Raw genomic sequence first — 15,961 nt, 5'->3', positions numbered from 1 at the left:
TGGAGTGCAGTGACACACTCACGGTCATCCCAGCGTCTACCTGCGGGGTTTGGGCAATCCTTCTGCCTCAGCCTTCAAGTAGCCAGACCACGCCTGGCTAATTTTTTGATTTATTGTAGAGATGAGTTCTCGCCAAGCTGCCCAGGCTGTTCTCAAACCCGTGGGCTCAGGCAATCCCTTCACCTCAGCCTCCCAAAGTGCTGGGATCATAGGCTTGAGCCACCACGACCCACTGTTATCATCTTTCTATGGATGACAAAAATTAGGTTTTGGAGACTGGCCCGTGCCAGGCCTTTATGGTACAAAACCTTCAACTGCTTTCTTTCCTCTCTTTTTTCTCTACTAAATGTTGTTCTGAAACTTAAGAAAAAAGAATTAGGTTTAAGAAAGAAAACGATTCTGTATTACACATCTTGTATGTAGCTTAACATGGATTTAGAAGCAAAAAAGGGATTATAAGGGGGAAGACTGGGGAGAAGGACTGAAGACGACAGATCTCCTTTACAGCATATTTTTTAACACCAAAAATTGTATCTTAAATATACAATAATGAAGTAGTATGAATCATGTTACATGACAACATACCATGTAGCTTTTATAAAACCATGTTTTTAAAAAATATATTTATATCATGGTCACAGAACAGAGCGGCCAGCAGCCTGCACAGTGACATTCCCAAGTTTTATTGTGACAACTATGATACATACCTCACCCATGACTCTCCATCTATGAGAAAGACATGCTGCAGTGGTAGGAAACACAAAGATAATGTGAAAGACTACTTCAGAGTCGGATGGAAGAGCAGGCTCAGAGCCGAACTGACAAAGCGACCGCTGCATTTCAACAAGAAAAGCTCTCCTGCTCCATTCTCCGCTCCTCCTCCTGCAGGGGGGATGATCCCACCTCCCCCCAGTTTCTGGTCCTCCTCAGTGATGCCAGTATCCCTTTTGGGGGGCCCTTCAATGATGGGCCCTCCTCCTGGGATGATGCCAGTGGAACCTGCTCCTGGAATGAGGCCACCTATGGGATGCCACACGCCCATGATGCCTGGGCCCCCAATGAGGAGACTTCCCACCCATTCCATGATAGTGCCCACTCAGCCTGGAATGATTCAATCAGACAGGTAAGGATAGGGAGAGGAGTCTTTATATATATTTTTTTTACATTAGTTTTACATTGTTCTACTTCACCAGATCATGTGACTGGTTTGTTTTTTTTTTTTGAAAGTAGGATTTATTAAGACAGAAAAGCTCCCACAGCGAGAGGGGACCTGAAAGAGGTTGCCTGTGTTTTCTTAAAAGCATGTAAGAAAGGCTTGCTGCCCCTTCCTAACAAATAATAGTTTTGGAGAGAAGTGGGACAAAAAAGTTTTCATTTGCTTGTGAAACATAAAAATAAAAGTGTCAACTCTTTAAAAAATAAAAAATACAGTCATATCGTGAAGGCTTATGTATAACATCAAATGAAAGTGACAAGGGAAATAAACCTTGTATATCCTCTAAACTCTAATTTTGTTATATATATTAAACTTTGGACTTGAATGAGTTTAATTTTTCTGGAGAGAAAGTCTATGATCCCCAAAAGATTAGAAGTCACAAAAAATTAATTCTTAGACTGGGTGTGGTGGCTCACACCTGTAATCCCAGCACTTTGGGAGGCCAAGACAGGAGGATCACTTGAGACCAGGAGTTCATACTGAGACCCTCATCTCTTCAAATAAAAATAAAAATAAAAATAATTAGGTGTGGTGGCTTATGCCTGTAGCCCCAGCTACTAAAGAGGCCGAGGTGGAAGGATCACTCAAGCCCAGCAGGTTGAGGCAGCAGTGAGCTACGTATGTGTCACTGTACTCCAGTCTAGCTGACAGTGAGACTGTCTCTAAAAAACAAAAATAAGATTAACCCCTTTGCAACTTAACAGCCACCCTTCAAAATGTTTCTATTCTGTGCCCCACAGATCCCCTCGCCACCTTTAACACACTACATTGTACCTTGACTAATGCCTTTTCCTGACAGCACTCCCAGACTTCATGCAGAATCCTCCCTCTTCTAGGTTTCTACTGCACTGTTTCTGCAACTAGTATATATTGACATTACATATCTTATGCAAATTTGCCTGAATAAGACAAGGGGCCAACCAATATATTTTTGTCTCCAACACTAAACAAAATAGGTGATTTCACTAAAATACCAAATTTTGTACCCAAGACAATAAACTTTGTTTTGTGCTGTCAGGTAACAGACTTAGTACTCATTCACAACGGTAAGTTTTAAACATACTCTTTAGTGAAACAATTTTTACACTGAAATAATTACCAGCTTCACATAATTAAAACCGAAAGTCAAACTGTCTGATGACTACATATTTTTATAGATATAACCAAATGTTATTTCATAATCGTTTATATAACCCCCATTTTCAAAAAATGCTGAAATTTCTAATAAAATGAAAACAATGGGACCCTGAGTAGGCAGTGCTAGGATTTCTACCACAATTAAGAACCTAAGGGGATGCTGGCTCTATTCTTAGTGATTCTAACACAGGAGTGTTTATCAGAACCACTTGAGGAGCCGTTTCAGAACACACACATACGAGGGAACCTCAAAAAAAATCCTCTGTAGGAAAAACACATATATATCAAAAGCAGGTACATACACATATATATACGTGGGCGGGCCTCTGCATTTGTTCCTCTGGATCAGTCAACCACGGATTTTATCTGGAAGTTCTGAGAAGGTTGCATCACGATTTGCAGGAGAAACGTCCCGAGTTGTGGCAAACAAGTGACTGGTTCTTCCACCATCACAACGTACCTGTCCACACCGTACTGAGTGTTCAGTTTTTGACCAAAAACAGCATGACCCCTGTGCCCCAATCTCCTGAAAACACCAGCTCTCTCCCCCAGCGACTTTTCTTTGTTTCCCCAGGTGAAAAAAGTCCTCAAAGGGAAACGTTTTGCCGATGTGGAAGAGGTGAAACAAAAACCGCGGAAGCACTAGAAGGCATCAAAATTGAGTTCAAACACCGTTTTGAACACTAGAAGTGTCTCAACAGGTGTATACAATCAAACGGAGAGTAACTTCAAAGTGACTGAAGGTTAAACATGTAAGAATACCAATTTCTTATAAATATAACTCCAGTGATTTTGGGGTCCCTCCTCATATACTCCACCCCCAGAAGTGCTGATTTAGTAGTTCAGGAGGCCAGGCCTACGGGCTTTTCAAAATGCTCCCCAGCATTTTCTGATGAACATTGCTGGTTAAAAACTATTTTCTATGAAATATTTGGCAGGCTTTCAGCTTATGAGTATATGCATTTTTAAATATCTTAAGCATTTTCATGATTTTGAAGACCACAGATATTTACAGGGCACCTGACTTTCTGCAATAGGTGCAGCTTCTTTATGGGTTATGTACTTTTTGGTTGATTCATTAACTTTCGCTCTATAGAAAAATGAGATGCTCTTAAGTGATATTTTCTTAGAAATTGAGGTGCAGAGTACACACAATCCATCCACTAAATGAGTATGCTGCAATAGAATTATTCATATGGAAATATACGAACAAGCACAAATTCTGGCCTTTACAAAGTTAAGGCAATTGATAAGACATCTATTAGAGTACACACAGAGAAATATTATACACACATCAATACTAATAGCGTCTATAACTAGGAAAAAATGAGACTTCAGAGCAAATCACCAAATATTAAGTTCCCAAAGTATATTCAACATTTTTAAATATAAAAATGTAAATATTTAAAACCGCCTACTCTGAAGTTAAATGTTAACTTTGGTAAACGATCTAGTGTTCACTAATATATTCCTAATGGGCACTCAGAAATCTAAAAAATTATTTAAATAATTTTCTAGACTGCTTACTTTCTTCATTGCATTCATTTTTCTAAGAACTGATTAAATATGCTTGGAAACTCCTGGATCAAACATGCTCTATAACCGTACTATAAAAATTCAATATTACTTTTTTAAAAAAATCCTCTCTGCATCACTCTAAAATGGTTTTACCTCTTGGTTTAATGGGCATTTTGCTGAAGAAAGCAACCTCCTCAATCCTCACACAATTTGAATTAAAAAATTCTAAAAATTATCTATAGTAGTTTGAAGATTCAAATTCTAATCCTTGTAACTTCAAAATGATTGTAAATTCCACTGATTTGTTTCTTTCATTCCAAGTAACTTATTTCATATCACAAGTTTAAGTTTCACATTTAGAAAAACTTTGTCCATGTTTATGTATGTGTCTAGAGTTGGCTGGTACATTCAAGAACATTACTAACAGTGTCAGATTGGCCCTGGGAAATACACAATGAAAATCTTTACCCCCAACTCTATACACATGGAATTTCATTTTTGCTTTAAAAGATCTAAAATACAATCATGTATTAATATTCTATTTTTTCCCTTCTTCCTACCCTGACTTTAATCATGATCACATACACACAAATTCAAAACATAACCTTCTGAATAACTCCTGCCAGGGTTACCAGAGCTTGTACCTGTCCTTCCAGAAGTCTTTATGTAAATTCAGGTTTTTGATAAATCAAAATACTCTGCATCGCTTTAAAAAGGGGAAAGAAACAAACAAAAAAAAAGGTTTGCAATATGGTTCTGATAAAATTGACATTAATCAATGTAGGCTAAGGGTTAACAGACTTTTTTCAAAAGTTGTATTTAATCAGCTTATTCTTAGGTAAAAACTTAGTAAACTTCCAGTGTCTCTATACATCTTTTTTTTTTTTTTTTTGAGTTGAAGTCTCACTCCGGTCACCAAGGCTGAAGTGCAGTGGCATGCTCACAGCCACCCCAGTGTTGACCTGCTGGGCTCCGGTGAACCTTCAGCCTCAGCCTTCCGAGTAGTCGGAACTACAGATGCGTGCTACCATGCCCAGCTAATATTTATTGTAGAGATGAGATCTCGCCAAGTTGTTGGGGCTGTTCTCGAACCCCGGGGCTCACGCAATCCTCTCACCTCGGCCTCTCAAAGTGCTAAGATTACAGTCTGAGCCACTGCGTCCGGCCTATAACATCTCTTTTAAAATAAATATACCTGATTATGTTTCAGTATCTAATATCAAGAATCTAAAAATAAACGGTTAAGTTGAAGAAAAATAAACCAGATTCTTATCCCATACCACTGTAATACTTTAAATGCATAGGAATACAACAAACTCAAAAGAAAAAAAAATAGTGTTTTATTAACTACCACACTGTTATAATACACTTTAAACGTACAATAAGGTAGCCTTTAAATTTGAGGTGGTCTTAAGAATAACAAATGAACAGAATTCCAAATTTTTGAAATAGGTGAACTGCTGCAGTTATAGGTATACATTTAGGAAAATTGTATAGCTCTTACAAGACCAGCAATGTAACTTTATTTGTACATTTTTAATTGAAAATATAAACAATAATTAAAAAATAAAAAGAAAATACAGCATAATAAAAAACATACGTTTCTCAATTAAATGTACTGGATACATATAAATTTTAAGGGAAGAAGCAAAAAAGGAAAATGATTGATATTTAAGTGCAGACTGACTACCTAGACAAAAAAAAAAGACTTAAAAAAATATCATAAAACCTCTAGTTTTTCTATGACTAATATCCATATGGTTGGAGTATTGTCACTATGGAAGTGATTTTGTTATGTTTGCATATGTTATATTTTACTGGTAATTTACACGATGGCTTTTAAGGCCCTGGCAGACATATGGTTTTTGGAAACAAGATTGAATAAAAATCACTGCTAAGACGCAATACACCTTATTATTATTATTTTTTTTTTTGGTCCTCCAATATTCAAGAAAAGGGATAATTCACTGTAACATTTTCTTACCACCCAAATGCCTCAACCTATACATTTTAAACTTTTTTAAACATTGGTTATATTGCCCAACTTCATTATTGAAAGAATATTAACAAGACATTATTTTGGCAAATTAAATCTTAAACATGGCTTTTCAACAGGATTTAAAAGGTGACTATCCCTAGAGTTCCATGTTAAAATGTAGTTTTCAAAATCTTACAAGAGTAATGCTTAAAATATTGTACATAGTTAACCTAATTAAAATAATTAGCTTCAAAATGACAAATTGATAAGCTAAGTAAAGCCTACACTATGTAACATTTGCTTGGAAACTTGATTTGTCAGTTATGCATAATAAAAATTCCAGTCATCAAGAAAATTACAAAATTTTTTTTTATCATAACATGATTTCTTTCACCCACCAACTTTTTTTATCTTACAATAGATAAATACCAACATGTTCTCATTTTTACACTAAACCACACAGGATTGATGCATTTGGTTAGACTACCATTCGCATTGTTAAATTCAATTTTCTCTTTATATAACTTGGTAAAATTTCATTTCTTCTAGATTCCAAAAGTACCTACAAAACCCATGCAATTTTACCATTTTTAATATACTATGGAATATCATACAAAGTAAGGCATTTCAGTGTCATGTATAACCAAGTTACTGTCAATCCAAAAATTTTTGCACATCAATAAAAAGATATCTAAGAACTTAGGAACAATATTCTTCTCACTACTGTATAAAAATAACCACAATGAATAAGTATTTGTGTAATATTTACTCCATTGTCTCATTTCCAGAAACTGTGACAAGCTGTAAAGGTATTTCAGTGTTGGTAAGGATATCTTGATTGCTGGTGGCGGAAGTATTAACAGTTCCTATCCCTGAAACAGAACCTTGTTGAATATTTGCAAGGATAAGTGTTGTTCCTCCTGCAGTAATCAAAGTATCATCTCGCGCAGCTTCCACAGATGCCAGCACTGTACTGCTAGAGTGAATACCTTTTTTATTCTGATGTGTTTTAATATGTTTGGCAAGGTGGTCACTTCTCATAAAGCGTTTTGAACATTCTGGACAAACAAATTTCTTCTCACCTGTTAAGAAAAAAATTAGGTTACTTCATTTTTAAAATTCAGTTTTAATAGACAATCACCTCCCCCCAAAACAGACAGTGAGCCAACACTGATGGCTGGGAATGGGCAACGGAGGTCTGCTAAAACGGCATTAGCTTCATGAGTTGTCCCTACAAATTTTCTCTTATAGAGTATTTCTCCTGAAAATAAATCTGTCACCTTTACTTTATGATGAAAAGCAATCTTTGTCGGGCTCGGTGGCTCAGCCTGTAATCCCGCGCCTTTGGGAGGCTGAGGTGAGTGGATTGCCTGAGCCCGCGCGTTCAAGACCCGCCTAGGCAGCGAAACCTCATCTCTACAATAAATCAAAAAATCAGCCGGGCGTCGTAGCGCATGCCTGTAATTCCGGCTACTCGGAAGGCTGAGGCGGAAGGATCACCGGAGCCCAGCAGGTCGAGGCTGCCGTGGCCGGGAGCGGCCACTGCACTCCAGTCTGGGCGACAGAGTGAGACTCCAACTCAAAAAAAAAAAAAAGAAAAGAAAAGCAATCTTCAAATATGTATTATATGACAGACAGATATTCAAATACCTCAACTATGCTAAGAGTTTGTTTAAAAGATCTATTAGAAGATACCAGCTACAAAATAAAGCTATAACACACTTCTTTAAAGTCTTAAAGTACATTATTTTTAAGCTATAATTAAAATATTATTTACATGTCATGTTCATGACACTAAACCTTCAACTCTTGAATATAAATTAAAGTATCAACAGAATACTTCAGATTAAAGCAAAGACACAATAAGCTTGAGATCCAATAAGACTGAGTAATCCCAAGAATAATGAAGATTGCCAGCTGACTTGATTTTAGTTGAAAGAGTCAAGAAGCTAAAGTTGTTAAAACCCTGATGACTACATTTATTTTCAGCACAAATAAAATGCTTTTAAATACAAAAGACAGACTGAACTTCCATTATGTTGATGATCTACTATGCAAGAGGATTACTACTGGAAAAGAAAACAAAAGGCCAATCTAAAAAGAAATTTAGAAAAAAAATCAATAATAGTAAATATTTCGGTAACTTTTCTTCAAAAGTCTTACCCTATATCTCTTGTTCCAACACCTCTACTCTAGGTAGGTCCTTAACAAGACCTCATGCCTAAACTATATTACAATGAAATCATACTCTCACCCTCTCCATTCCAACAAATCAATGCCAGACACATCACCCTTAAGTACTAAATTTTATTTTACATTAGATAACTTCACCACTGTACTAAGTGATACGGGCACGCAAGGGTAACTTGCAGGTAAGAGTTTAGATGCTGCACTGCCTAATTTACAAGAACCTCTATAACAGTCCTCAATCCTACTTAACAGAAATGTGTTATGTAAGATCTCATCCTCATTTAAAACCATCACAAAATGGTCTCTCACCACTTCTATTAACATACCACCATTTTTCGAGAAAAGTATTTCCCAGTTTCTCTTGGAACAACAGTCCTGAGAGATACTCCACAGCAAATGACACAATGATCACACAAGGCTGGGAAATGCCACATACATTACATCCCCTACATATAGATGATTTTCACCTGGCACTTAAAGGTCCTGAGAGGTGCAGTGTTGACGGTTCTTGTACCCTCTTTAACTCAGTATTTCCCGCTATTTGAGCAAAGAACTTTTTTCTTCCTTTTACATCATTCTTTTAATAAACTGCATATAATTCCCACTGAGGAAAATTCTGTTATAGGGCCACCTTAATGTCTACTATCCCGTGCCTTACCATCCCAAGTAACAATTATTTCTGTCTCTGAGCACTTTCAATAGCATGGAGTCTAACACAAAATCTTTTACTATCTACTTTCTTAACTGTTTGTTGTAGTTTCATACAGATTGATCTCATCTGTCTTCCTACCCTAGGAAAGAGACAGGAACTAAAACCAGCAGAGTATCTGCATACTACTAGATACTTCACAAGTTCTTTCAAACAATACTGAAAACCAAAGTGGGAGATGTGAAGCAATGTCAGAGGACAGCTTATTTGTTTGAACCAATAGGGAACTTGGATTGGAATCCAGATAACTTCAAAATCCATGTTGTTCTCCATTTCATCATGCTTCTTCCGAGCTCTCTAGGGGTTGTAAATACATTATTTTTTGACTCTCCAGTGTTGAGCATAGACTGATGGACACTGACCATTTATATGGTCCCATGAGAAAATTATCTTCAAGTTAATTTAGTTAGGTTTTCATCTGGTTCAGTCCTAGGTCCACTTTATATAACAACCATACAACACTATGTAAAAAACAATATAATGAGAGTGTTGACACCAATAATGCCTTGGTTATTCCTCAGTGAAAGACTAAAACAATAGAAAATGAGAAATACCCAAATTTATCAGAAGGGATTATTCTTTGTTACAGTGTAAAGGGGGAAAAATAATAAGATAGATCAAGAGTTAAAGCAAACAACTAATTTAAAATCTTAACAGACTAAATAATAGCATAATATAGCTTAAAACATTCAATAATGTCAATAAAAGTTAATCAAAGTTTATATAAAACAAAATTTTATTTTAGAAGATAAACTATACTGAATTGTGCTCTGGAATTGTGTTTTTACATTGGTGTCACTAAAGGTAAAAATTTGATGTAATCTGTTGTATTTAAAGATTCATTAAGTTCATTAAGAAATGCTACACAAAATTTCAAGGTAGTTATATAGCCCTATAATTCACTTTTGTCTGTTAGAAGCAAATATTAGTAACCTGTATGTGTTCTTCTGTGCCTCTGTAATTCATCACTTCGAGTAAATCTTTTACCACAGAACATCCAGTTACAAACAAAAGGGCGCTCTCCAGAATGCCAACGCAGATGTGCTCTCAGATGTGAGGTCTTCCCATACACTTTACCACATCCTGGTATATGACAAATGTGTTGCTTCTTTTTTCCAAGATTGGTACCTCTAAAAAACACACAGAATAATATATCCTTATATGAAAACATTCAAATGGACACTATCACTTATATTATCCTATGTTGAGTTCCAAATAGAAGATATTATCACTATGAAGTCATTCAGAAACCAAAACCAGTTAAAAAATAAATTTAACTGAAAATTTATGTATTTAAGCATATACATTTTAAATATTAATTTTACTCCAAAATTAACATGATTGCTTTCCAGATGTAAATATGCTCAACAATTACGTAATTAAAAGGATATTTCATACATAGAGAATGTACAATAAAGCAATTTATTATTCTGTCAGAACCATTCACAAATTCTGTGCATAAGCCCAATCCGATTAAGTAAATTGTATGGAAAACTAAATGGTCTTTATTCAAGTCACAATGTCAGATAATTTAAAAACATGTTTAAATCAAAGAATGAATGTATAATGTGATCGCAGGTATAATTAAAAGGTAGACAGACAGCTTACACAGACTTTAACATGATTTAAGCTATTTATTCATATATTTGTGTGGCCACATTCTGAATATACACTAACTTGGAAAGTTTTCCTAAAATCTAGCTAAAGCTATGATCTTAATGTCCTTACATTAGATGAAATAAATACAAATCAAACTTTCTTTACATTTAAAAATCTCTTCATATTAACCCTGCAAACAATACCCAAAATTATACACAAGAAATATAATAAAAGACAGTTTTTTTCGCATCAACAAAATTTGACATTTATTACATTTCAGTACTTGATACCAAGAACAGGGTTTGGAAGATATGTAATTAGATGAGTGAACAGAAGAATCTTAGCCTAAGTTAGAAGGAAACTTTTTGATTCCAGAAGTGATATGCAAATAGTATTAAACACTATAGAAAATGTTACTTCTCAAGCTTTTAAAAACAAGAAAATTAAGCTAGTTATTGAACAAAAATAAATTAGTTTTTAAAAATCATGACACTTCAGACAAAACAACTGTATAAACTTTGCAATGTTTCTCTGAGATTTAAAAAAGCACATAAAATCCCCTCCTCAGTTTCCCACCTCCCCCAATCTCACAGTCTAGGTGTCACCTGTAAATCTTCTATAGCCTGATATTGTTCTGTATACAATATGACCTATCACTTTTCAAATTTTACTGGAAAAATGCATATTTCCCCACATTTATATTTTAATGTACTCACACTCAGTAGCATGTGAAATTGCCATAGGACAAACAGTGCTAAACGGTGCAGTGCTGGCTGTTAGATGCCATAGGTGTTCTGAACAGGGAGACATCAATGTGGGCTCCAGTAGTTAGAGAAGGCTTCGTGGAGGAGGTGGGTAGGATTTAGATAGAAAGGAGGGAAGGCATTCCAGGCAGAGGAATAGCATAAGTAAAGACAAGGAGGAGTCATGCTGTTGTCTCAAGGGCAAGGATGTCATAATCTAACACAATTCTAGTTTCTGCTCCAGTCCACCCCCAATTTCCAACTTCTATAACTCTCTTCAAAGAGCTGAGTTGAGTGAAACAGGTTTTTCTAGTTCACTTGCAAAGACAAAGTCTTATTAACCAAAGTCAATATTGTTTCTATTTAATTTAGTTTTTAAAATGTATTTTATTCTCAAATAGCCCTAAGAAAAACAGCAATTGGTGTACAATTCTGTGGCTACTTGTGTATAAACCAACTTTACAAATCATGTTCACCATAGCAATTTCAGAGAACCCAATTCGGTTCACTTGTGTAATCATGACTTCACGCCTCTCCTCTAATCCTACTACAACTCAGGTGAATCCATGCACTTTCACAAACTCAAAAGTGCTATTTCACAAACAACCAATTTAGTTTAGGAGCACTAACAAAGCACAGGACTACTGACAAGTTATCAGCAACAAATCTGGGTTCTCAAAAAAGCAAGACTCTAGGGAAGATATTTTCCAATTGAATTATAAGGCAACAAGAGAAATGCTCATAGTTTGAAAATGGCGTCAGCATTTGAGAAAGGAAAATATAGGGAAAGAGTTGCACACAAACATATAATTTAAAGGAAAAGCTCAATACCTGGGCCCAAGTTTCTAATTTTTAAAAAATGTGATTCAAGGTAAGACACAGATGTGCTACATACGGATTTTGACATGTTATATGAAGGGAGAAAACAAGTGAATTTCTCAACAAACTTCAGGTAAGAAAATATTTAGTCATAAGTCGTCTTCTTGATTAACATAATCACACCACTAATATCTGTTATATAACCTGGAAAAACTAGCAATTTTAAGTTTCTATTCTTTAGTAACTAAAACTTGTTTCCAATAATTTTTTAATAATGCCAAGAAAATGACAAGCTAAACAAAGGTAAATTGTGGGGAAAGGAATTAAGAAAATTTAAGTAAATCCAGTCTCTTTGATTTGGAGAGAGAGAAATAGGACATAAACTGAAGTGCAGACATGAGAGATAGTGCAAAATAATTTTAAAAATACATATTGATGCCTAATCCATATATAACCTATGCAACTATAACGTATTTTACTTTATTATAATTATTATTTCACTAAAAAGTCTCTGAAGGCTGGTTCTACTCAATAAATATTGGCTAAATGATATTGGCTAATATAATTTTTAAATATTTAATTACAGTTTACACCTTACTCAAAAAGGAAACAAATAAATGAAATGTATGGTTCTCAAAAGATGAATGAAATTAGTTCTATAAAAATGCCACCTTGCCCATATTCTTTTTTTAAGAAAATCATTGGGGAAAAAAGGCCAATATTCTTTAAAAATTTTAAGTACCATTTATTATCACCTTTGTAGAACACTTTGGAATATTCTGTATTAAATATATATTCTATGCTTCTAACTAATTAGATGCAACAATTGCCACTTATACAAGTGTACTTATCATGCATGTACAACTAGAATTATATTCAATAAGCTCTAAAAAACAATATATTTTCTTAAGAACTTAAATTTGCATTGCTTAGAATAAGCAAGCTATTTCAAAAGTGAAGTCACAAAGATTCTAGAAAAAATATAAGTGAACTTTTTATAATCCTCGAGATAGGGAAAACTTTAAATAACATATTAACGACGAATCTTTAAATAAAGATCGATCAACTTAAAATTTTTGTGCTGAAAAAAATTTGCTAGCGCTGGGCACAGTGGCTCCAGCCTATAATCCCAGCACTTTGGGAGGCTGATGTGAGAGGACTGCCTGAGCCTACAGGTTCAAGAACAGCCTGGGCAACTTGGCAAGACCTCATCTCTACAATAAATCAAAAAATTAGCTAGGCATGGTAGCGTGCACCTGTAGTTCCGGCTACTTGGGAGGTTGAGGCGGAAGGATCGCCTGAACCCAGTAGGTCAATGCTGGGGTGGCCATGAGTGTGCCACTGCACTCCAGCCTGGGCAATGGAGTGAGACTCCAACTAAAAAAAAAAAAAAATTGCTAGCTATAAGTGATGGAACTCTTTCTTCACTTGTATAGCAATAATGCATTCTGCAAGTCACTGATAATGTTAAAGGCAATATAAAAATGGGAAAAAATATTTGTACATGACAGTTACAGAAATTATCAGATTCAGAAAAGACAAACAATTCACAAAAGAAAATTTAAAATGGTAAAATAACATACCAAAAAATGTTCAATTTCACCAAATAATCTAAAAATACACTAAATAAAACAATAACAAGGTATTCTTTTTCATCTGTCAGACTTCAAAAAGTTTTCAGAAATGATAAACTCCATTGTTGGCAAGGGTGTGGGAAACCGGATACTCACACACTGGTGGTGAGAGTAGAAACTAGCCTTTCTAGCAGACAATTCCCTTTGACCCAGCAATTTCACTTCTGCCAACTAATACATTAATAAAATAATCAGACAATGTGCAAAGACATATATGTAAGAATTATGACAATAATAAACTTCCAACCAAAGATGTTAAATTAGTATACATCCATACAATAGGATACTATACAGCCATTAAAAATGATGCAAACTATATAGACTTGGAATATGGTCACAAAAATTCTCAAAACAAGAACAAACAGGTAAAACAGTGAGAATACAATGACTATACTTTAAAATACATGTAACATCTGGAAGGATATATAAAAAATGCTACTATGCTTATAGTGAGGTGGGGTAGGATTTTAGTGTTTTTAAATACTCTTTCTATATTTCTGTATTTTTATGGGCACGTGTTAGTTTAATAAACATTTTTTTTTAGTTGGGTCTCACTCTGTCCCCAGACTGGAGTGCAACGGCATGACCAACACTTGCCGTAGCCTTGACCTTCTGGGCTCAGACGATCCTTCTACCTCAGTCCCCAAGTAGGTGAAACTACACGTGCATGCCACCACATTCAACTTATTGATTTTTATTTTTTATAAAGACAAGGTCTTGCTATGTTGCCCGGGCTGGTTTTGAACTCCTGAGTTCAAGCAATCCCCCAGACTTGGCCTCCCAAAGTACCATGATTACAGGCATGAGCCATCATGTTTGACCAATTAATACAAATTAGACATATTCATTTTAAAGTAATGTATAAGTGAAACATAGGCCAGGCCTTGTCTTCCAATTAGATCTGACTTTCATGAATAATTTATTTAAAAGCTCCTCTAAAATGAGAGTAGGTTTCAGACATGTTATTGCCTAGCCAGAATTCCACACTTGTTTTAGTTGACCAAAACATGTCAAAGAACAAATAAAAATTTAAACAATGGAATAATTACAATAAATACTTAAGGATCAGATACAGAAGCAGATCCCCTTTGGGAAGCAATGCAGTTTAATGGTTAAAGTCTCTGGAGTAAGAAAGCAGGTTCAAATCTCTGTTGTTAAGAACCATTTAATCTCACTTATAAGGCTGCTTGGATACAGTAAGCTCTCAATGTTAGCAGTAACTAGCCATTATTATTATTTTTGAGTTGGGGTTTCACTCTGTTGCCCAGGCTGGATGCAGTGGCACAATCATGGTTCACCACAGCCCCAAACTCCTGGGCTCAAGCAATCCTCCCACCTCAGCCTCCCAAGTAGCCGGGACTAAAGGTACACACCATCACATCTGGCTAATTTTTAAATTTTTGGTAGCGACAGGGGCTCACTATATTGGCTAGGCTGATATCGAACTCCTGAGCTCAAGCAGTCCTCCTGCCTCAGCCTCCCAAAGTGTTGGGATTACGAGTGTGAGCCACCACGCCTAGACAGCCTTTATCATTATCACAAAGGGCTGACTAATGTGCAAATTTCACTAATGTGACCAACTCAAAGGCAGATAGAAAAGCTCTATTAGATTAAGTTTGTTAACTATGCTAACAGCATATTTTGTCAACTTAAACAGTACATTTCTAAGAGATGTGTGTTAACACTGGGGATTTGGTGAGTATCGCTTTAGAGTTCTATTAGTTTTTACTCTATATATTTCAATGCTGCACCAAAAAGTGCAATTACTATTAAGTCTCCTTGGTGGAAACTTCCAAGTTATTAACAAAAATATATCCCTATCCATCCATTTGAAGCCTTTCACTTTAACCTTACCTTGCCTAATATTGCTATCCAAGTTTTCTTGTTAGCATTTGCCTAATAAATTTTTTACCATCCCTCATCCTCAACATTCCTATGCCAATTACTTGTGGTGTTCCTTATAATCAACATCAGGCTAGATCTTGTTTTGGGGTTTTGCTGTTGTTGGTTTCTTTTTGTTATTTAAATTATGATCTGAGTCTCAATCTCTTAATGGTTAAGCTTACTCATTCACATTTAATATAATTACCAATCATTTTGTGTTTATTCCAGTCATGTTATTCTGTCTTAATGTTTATTTTTAAAAACACTGAATTAAAATACTACAATCCCACAGTTTAAAAAAATTCCATCTATTAAGTATTAAGGCTTCATTTCTGAAAATGGAAATATGCTTATCAACTATTTCTGAACATCATAACTTACTTCTAACATAACTGTTATTCTCAACCTAAGAATCAACATTTTATCTGTTTTTAGGCAAATCCCATGCTGATTCGCAAACAGGCTAATTTCTGACATGGACCTATTAAATGGCATCTATTACACTGTTTAAAAAAAGGCAGACTAAATAATTTC

General features: G+C 35.3%; 1 protein-coding gene and 1 pseudogene across 1 annotated transcript in view; one reads left to right on the top strand and one right to left on the bottom strand.

Moving 5' to 3' along the window:
- Positions 1 to 605: 605 nt before the first annotated feature.
- On the top strand, positions 606 to 1,127 carry LOC103260417 (annotated as a pseudogene).
- A 4,061-nt stretch (positions 1,128 to 5,188) lies between these two features.
- SP3 (Sp3 transcription factor) overlaps positions 5,189 to 15,961 on the bottom strand; it is a gene marked incomplete at its 5' end in the record, with an annotated part of 49,720 nt that continues 38,947 nt past the window's right edge. Inside the window, 2 exons of the mRNA XM_008058066.2 lie at positions 5,189 to 6,931; positions 9,682 to 9,878. Of these exons, the coding sequence (XP_008056257.2) occupies positions 6,615 to 6,931; positions 9,682 to 9,878 (514 nt within the window). The remainder of the gene's footprint in view (positions 6,932 to 9,681; positions 9,879 to 15,961) is intronic.

The sequence above is a fragment of the Carlito syrichta genome, unplaced genomic scaffold, assembly GCF_000164805.1.
Source record: "Carlito syrichta isolate Samal-C Ts95f unplaced genomic scaffold, Tarsius_syrichta-2.0.1 Scaffold303197, whole genome shotgun sequence".
In the NCBI taxonomy this organism is placed as follows: domain Eukaryota; kingdom Metazoa; phylum Chordata; class Mammalia; order Primates; family Tarsiidae; genus Carlito; species Carlito syrichta.
Note: the sequence above shows the minus strand (reverse complement) of the source record. Positions and strands in the feature narration are given on the sequence as shown.